The following is a 7,500-nucleotide window of genomic DNA, read 5'->3' as shown; positions in this document are numbered from 1 at the left end:
TGTTGTTGTTGTTGTTGTTATTGTTATTGTTATTGTTGTTGCTGTTGTTGTTGTTGTTGTTGTTGGTTATGCTGTTATTGTTGTGGCTGTTTTTATTGCTTTTGTTTGCTTGTTTTGTGTGGTGGTGATGTGGTTTAGCTGTTGTTGTTGTTGTTGTTTTTGATGATGATGATGATGATGATGATGATGATGATGATGATGATGATGATAAGGCTGATATAACAATGCGATGGAAAGAAAAAACAGCCCACAACCAAATTAAAACCATACAAAACTAATGAACATCTTGATAAGGACGCAAACGGACCGACAAACAAACACACACACAAACACACACAGACACACACTAACTCTTTCTATCTCTAAAAAAAAAACACACATACAAAACAACTCTCTCTTTCTTCAAAACACACACACACACACACACAAATACACACGAACTGGAATCAATTATTTTTCATGGATTTAATCATGAGTGTGAGCTTTATTTTGTTATTAAGAGGGTTGTGCCAGTTATATTTGAACTATTATTATGAATGAAATTGACCTCATCCAACTCACCTATTTGTTGTTGTTTTAAGACAACCATTTTGTTGAACCTTGGAAAAGGTCTTTACTCACACTCTCTCACCATGCTCAGGTGTAAAATGAGTATCTGGCCGATAACAGCTTTGTCTCTGTCGGAATAAAAAAATTTGTAATATCGCATAACAGGCGTCATGTCTCGTTCTACATGTTACGTGATGCTGGTGGTCGTGAATTGTGGGTTGATGACGTTATTTGTATAGTTGGTATCATTGTTTATAGTTTTGCCAGCCAGAACTGGTAAACATTAAAAATGACACAACCTCCCAAAATCAATCATTCATTCATTTCAATTCATATTATTGAAATTTCCAGCCCTGAACATTTGATGTCATAAATATTGATAACGAATAACGGAGTAACAGATAAATTATCCACACTCGATTGTTTACAACGGTGTTGTTTCGTAACGTTACCACATGGGACGGGGAACTATGACCGAACCAAAACAATCACTGAAACCATAACAATCGTGCCCTACTTCTTCTTTGGCCTATAAACACACACCGCAAAGCAACACACACAAACACACACCGCAAAGCAACACACACAAACACACTCCAAAACAAGCAGTGGGGAGGGTGAAGGTCATTGCTGGTATCGAAGAGAGAGATTGCAATGTTTATGCCTTTATTTCTTTCAATTTTCTGAGTTTCGTTTCATTTTAATTTAAAAAGGGCAATTCATATTAACTCAACAATGTATTTTATTTCTTAGTTATTGCATTGTACGTTATTTTTCCCCAGCAATATTTAATTTTGATTTCATAACATTACAGCAACGACTATCTAGCCTCTCCTCAACTCTTCTCGAAAACACGGGCTGGTAGCAGACGGCACAAACAGCATTGCGCCGGCCGATTAGGCGTGACGTCACGCTGCAGCTGTTTCGTGGGCATATGATTGGACAGCAGGGTTTGAAAGACCTAGATAACGAAACATGATTGGTTGATTTCTTACTTCCCAATAGAATGATCTCGCGAGTGGAAAAAAATGAGAGTGATGGTCGTTCGTTTACAAATCAATCGCTGACATGTGAACGGGTGTGTTTATGTATCAGTATCAGTTATCGCATGTATCACGCATGGACTAATTCACAGAATCCAATGCGCTCTTTTATTATGGTTTGTGAAATAATATATAACTAAAGGAAGTGTTCACAACTCGTGTTATATAACTTCATACTGTTTTGTGTTTTCTCATATTCAATGGATACCGCTTCAACATTAAAAATGGAATTGCCTAACTTTGGAGATGAAGTGTTTCAAGCGGAGTACATTCAAAAGAAAAGATACAGAAGGGTGAGTTAATAAATTATAAAAGAGTAAACATTTTTTGTTGTTGGAGAATATGCAAACCGTTATTCATTTTTTTTCTCCATATTCATACCGACTGAAACTGAAACACGCTTAATTTTAATTGTAGACGTCTAATAATAATAAAACCTTACTTAGCCTCTTACAGTTTAACATGTGCCATATCCGTGATTATGATGAGGACACTCAATGAGTTATAAATTGATTTATTCACGCCTGTTTTTTTGCGGCACTTGTAACATAGAATGAGGTTTGCATCACCTGGAACTCGTCAAAGTGTGTGTATCAATAGCGCGTCTTGTATGGTTGCTGGGACTGGGAGCATTGCAATTCAGACTCATTCTTTTCACGTGTTTTCACCTGCCCAGGCCCAGAGGTAATGCCAGTCTTAGATCACTCACTCAGTGATTCACTGTCATTGTAAAGAGCTTCAAATTATCGTAAATTGGAAAAAAAAACCCACTCTAAACTACTCCAGTACTCGTAGAACGTCTAACATTAGAAAAAGAAGCTTTTACCAAGATAATCAGGGGGCACAGTCATCAATATATAGCTACGAAATATCCACCCCCGCCCCCTTTTTTTTTTTACAAATTATGAATGAAATAAAAACTTTGTGCTTCTTCCAACTTAATGATGTTATTGTTATAATTGAATTGTATTTATTTGATAGATTTAGATTCCCTACTTAATTATCTATTGTGAATTTTTTTTTTTCATTTTACATCATTCGTGAACTAACTAGGCCTACAAAAAAAGCCCCCTTAGTCTATAATAGTAATTGAGTAGTAGCCAATGATGAAGACATTACATCATCAATTTATTTTATTGCTTCTCATTGTTAACTTTGTCTCTATCATTAACATCTCTAGATGATAATGGTCTCTATAATTTGGCCGACACTTCACGTGAGTGTGGTAAACAACGCTAATCATGATGAAACAATATAGACCGTAAATTTAGACCATTTCAAGATTTAAATTTAAGGAAATTAATCAGTAAAGGGTTTCATAACTTTATTTCACGCTTATTTGTTTTAGCATGACTTGCCTTTTCATTTTCCATATTTATGTTAATACGGGTGAAGCCTAAGGGTTTGGCGGCTTTTGCCTGACCTACTGAATGGTTGAACTCGCTTACCCCCCCCCCCTTTCCGTCGCTCACTCATGCTTTATCTCCATAGTTGAAGTGATGTCGTGTTGAGTGCTCATACAATAATATCGATAGTAATAGAATATTCATGGAGCTTAAGTCGATTGTTTTGTTGTGTCCTGGTCGGCCGCGTCGTCAACGACAAGACTCGTGTGCTATTAATGTCAACTGACCTGGGTCTCGGGGTCACGCTGGGAGGTGAAGGCCATGCATTTAACAACCTCTCCTCTTTCTTTTTTTTTTTTTAATGTGCAGTGGACGTTCGTATCAACACATATGCATATACAAACACACACATGCAACACACGTAGACATATACACTAAAAAGTAATGAGACACTGACACACACAATCACTTTTTCACCTGAGTCTTCCTTCTGTAAGCAATAATATATAATAGGGGACTCAAGATGAATGAATGGATAGGATGCATCGTCTACTTATAGAAGTCGCTGATAGGATGTAATGTATTTTTATCCCGTTATTTCGAGCTGCAAGCTGCACCTTAAGAGATCTCTACTGATCATAGCCTCGCCAAAGACAATAAAATATTAACTTTGTGGGCTTGTGATAGTATGACCTGTAGGTCTTTGGTTCGAGCCTCGTTGGGACAGCTCAAAGTTGAGTCCTTTGAAAAGACCAGTTACTCACATTATTTCATCATAGTCAGTTGAAAAAGAGTACCTGGCCCTTAATAAAGTTGTCTGTTTGAAAAAAAAAATAGTAATAAAATAGCACTCTACAGGCATCACATTTCGTCTCACATAATATAGTATGTTCAGTGTTGCTGTTGGCTTGGGATCCCTTGAAATGCTCTTTGATACAGTTTAGTTGATAATTAATTGCGTTCAAGGAAGGCAAATCCTTTTCATGTTTATAAATCATTATCTTTGGCAATACCAGGCCGCAATCAAGATATACGGTGTGCATCTTCCCCCCCGCACACTCTCCATCTTCTTTTCCCTTGAACTGCTGAGGAGGTTGTTGCACAATGCCTCCAGTCATTGGTTCAGAGTGGTTTTTGGAATTACTGGAATGACGGGATCCGAACCCGTATTCGAAACTTTATCTAGAATTATTTTTTTCCTTTTTGTTAAGATTTTCAATTGTGTATTTAATTTGTTCTTTTCTCGACAGGGCAAAGTGGAATATCTTGTGAAATGGAAGGGCTACTCGACTAAGTAAGTATTCTCTTCTTCTTCTTCTTCTTCTTCTTCTTCTTCTTCTTCTTCTTCTTCTTCTTCTTCTTCTTCTTCTTCTTCTTCTTCTTCTTCTTCTTCGGTCCTTAATCCTTTTTTTTTAAAACCAAGAACCTACTTTTTTCTGTCTTACATTATCAATGGTATTTGGCATGGAAATCTTTACCTTTTTTTATTTCTCGTGGGCGGGCGTGAAATATGCCGGGGGTTAAAATATTCATACCGCCCTGTTCCTCATTATCGATAACGCTGTCTTCCAATTTCTCCCAGCGACCCAAATTCCTGGAATTTCATTCATGGCGTGAATGGTAAAAAGCGTGCGTTTGGTTGACCTACATTTCGAGTTTTACGTTGGACCAATTCAATTCAATTCAATTCAGTTCAATTCAATTCGATATGAATGAAGATATTAGGCTGTGCGTATAATATTTTTTAAGCCTGTCCTGTGCTCAGTGTTAAACGTTTATCACGTGTCTTCATCATTGACGTAATATACCAGATAAAGAAAACGATATTTGATCTTGTCGTTGTAGGGTTTATTCAGTTTGAAGAGAGAATTGCTGACTTTTATATCCTTTTAGTTATAAGTCGTAGTAGCTAGTCTTCTTCTTCTTCTTCTTCTTCTTCTTCTTCTTCTTCTTCTTCTTCTTCTTCTTCTTCTTCTTCTTCTTCTTCTTCTTCTTCTCTTCTTCTTCTTCTCTCTCCTCCTCCTCCTCCTCCTCCTCCTCCTCCTCCTCCTCCTCCTCCTCCTCCTCCTTTCTTCTTCTTCTTCTTCTTCTTCTTCTTCTTCTTCTTCTTCTTCTTCTTCTTCTTCTTCTTCTTCTTCTTCTTCTTCTTTTCATCATCTTCTTCTTCTTCTTCTTCTTCTTCTTCTTCTTCTGCTTCTTCTTCTTCTTCTTCTTCTTCTTCTTCTTCTTCTCTTCTTCTTCTCTTCTTCTTCTTCTTCTTCTTCTCTCCTCCTCCTCCTCCTCCTCCTCCTCCTCCTCCTCCTCCTCCTCCTCCTCCTCCTCCTCCTCCTCTCCTTCCTTCTTCTTTCTTCTTTCTTCTTCTCTTCTTCTTCTTCTTCTTCTTCTTCTTCTTCTTCTTCTTCTTCTTCTTCTTCTTCTTCTTTTCTTCTTCTTCTTCTTTTCTTCTTCTTCTTCTTCTTCTTCTTCTTTTCTTCTTTCTTCTTCTTCTTCTTCTTCTTCTTCTTCTTCTTTCTTCTTTCTTCTTCTTCTTCTTCTTCTTTCTTCTTCTTTCTTCTTCTTCTTCTTCTTCTTCTTCTTCTTCTTTTCTTCTTCTTCTTCTTCTTCTTCTTCTTCTTCTTCTTTCTTCTTCTTCTTCTTCTTCTCCTTCTTCTTCTTCTTCTTCTTCTTCTTCTTCTTCTTCTTCTTCTTCTTCTTCTTCTTCTTCTTCTTCTTCTTCTAAAAAACAAAAGAACGACGAGTAAGAGCAGAGTTCAGTCCCTTGTCGAATTGCATGTCTATACATTTCAGATATTTCTTCACCAACAAATCCAAGCTGACTCTACGTGTCCTCAGCTTCAAATAACCTCTTTGTTGTGGCGGAAACGCTCTCTCTATATTCAATACTACACCAGTTTCATATTCCACCTATAATTGGATAATTATAACACATGACGTGAAACCATTTTTTTAAACCTATGAAAACCACGATTGAAAAAAAAAGCAAACAAACGAAAAACACAAGTCAATCCGTCAGTCCAGTTCTAGGACCTCTATAGATAGAATGCGCTTGGCCAAGGAGTTCACAACATTGCCATCCGGAAGTAAACGGACCAACACACAAACTCTGTGTAACCATGAACTTTTATAGTCTGGTTAATACAGTGTAGTGAGAACAACTCACAACGCGGATGGCAAAAACAATAACAAAGGCCTGAGTGACGTCATCTGCATACTATCTATAGATGTCACTGGTCCAGTTCCATTGTCTTGTATTGACTTTGATTTGAGTCCGCCAAACCGCTGATATAATATATAAGAGGTCATGCGTTATATACACTTATACACTTTGTAGTATCGATGGCGCTGCCATGCTATACATGCTATACACCCAGCCTATGTCAACTCAATTCAACTGATAGGCTGGGCGTGTTCAGACTGAATGAGGACTGCAAGTAATATTATGACGGCGAGGCCGGGTGCGGTTTTCACCGTGTTCCCGTTAGAGTGGCTAACAAAGGCATTTAGGCTAGTGGTGGTGGTGGCCGTGGTTAACCACAAATTCCTGGATCAAGGTCTTCATGGTATGATATGGTTATAATGTTGTTGTATCGGAGTCAAGAAGGCAGGTGATTGGTACCCACAATCTGTGGTGGTCACCGCCCTACCGGCAAACAGTTGATGTTGTATACTATAATTATACAGCACAGTGTATCTGAAAACGTTAAAATGCTCGGAGGATGTTGGCTGTTGAATTTGTCTGGCACTATTAATGGGAAAAGTGACATCTTCTTGTCTTCTTAACGTGTCACGAGTATACTGTCGTACTCTGGAAAAACACATATTTAAACATTTGGCCAGAAAACTCGTCCTTCAAATAACGATCGATTTAAATGAAATTGGTAAAAACTTGCATACCAGGGACTTTGGCGAAGTATATCTTATACATTAAAACAAATGTCACAACAAAAACGACAAATCTCTCTCTCTCTCTCTCTCTCTCTCTCTCTCTCTCTCTCTCTCTCTCTCTCTCTCTTTCTTTCTTTCTCTCTCTTCTCTCTCTCTTCTCTCTCTTCTCTCTCTCTCTTTCTCTCTCTCTCTCTCACTCTCTCTCTCTCACGCACACACACACACACACACGTTTCATTGTAAAGAAATATGAAAAAAAAAGGACATTCCAAGCAAAACTCTTGAAAATCAAGTCATTATCATTAATAGCCTTTGCATTCCTTCGCTTTTCTTGACGAGAATCAATAAAATATTCAAACGCATGGCAAGTATGTATCATGTATGGGTGTATGCATACGTGGGGAGGGGGAACACACACAGAGGGGGAGAGGGGAAGCATGTCATGACTCAACAGCTAGCACAGACATGCTTTCTGTTTGCTCACACAAACAGGTACGATCGTGATTTGGATATCATAACATTAGATCACCGACCTCTGCTGCTTTCAGATTCCATATAAAATCGTATCAATGATTCATTGTCAGCAGTTGAGAAAAATGCAATTCTGGATTATTTTGGGGTTTTTTTTTTTTTAGTTGTTGATGTTGTTAAATATTTCAGGCTGTTTAAGTGCCATG

The 7,500-nt window shown here is 37.8% G+C and overlaps 1 protein-coding gene across 1 annotated transcript in view; it reads left to right on the top strand.

Moving 5' to 3' along the window:
* Positions 1-1,513: 1,513 nt before the first annotated feature.
* LOC144973744 (uncharacterized) overlaps positions 1,514-7,500 on the top strand; it is a 79,914-nt gene continuing 73,927 nt past the window's right edge. The window contains exons 1-2 of the mRNA XM_078916579.1: positions 1,514-1,885; positions 4,189-4,232. Of these exons, the coding sequence (XP_078772705.1) occupies positions 1,793-1,885; positions 4,189-4,232 (137 nt within the window). The 5' untranslated portion in view covers positions 1,514-1,792. The remainder of the gene's footprint in view (positions 1,886-4,188; positions 4,233-7,500) is intronic.

The sequence above is a fragment of the Berghia stephanieae genome, chromosome 5 (assembly GCF_034508935.2).
Source record: "Berghia stephanieae isolate SIO BIC M18660-M18661 chromosome 5, UCSD_Bste_1.3, whole genome shotgun sequence".
NCBI lineage: Eukaryota > Metazoa > Mollusca > Gastropoda > Nudibranchia > Aeolidiidae > Berghia > Berghia stephanieae.
The sequence above is the reverse complement of the archived record's forward strand: the minus strand, read 5'-3'. Positions and strand labels throughout refer to the sequence as shown.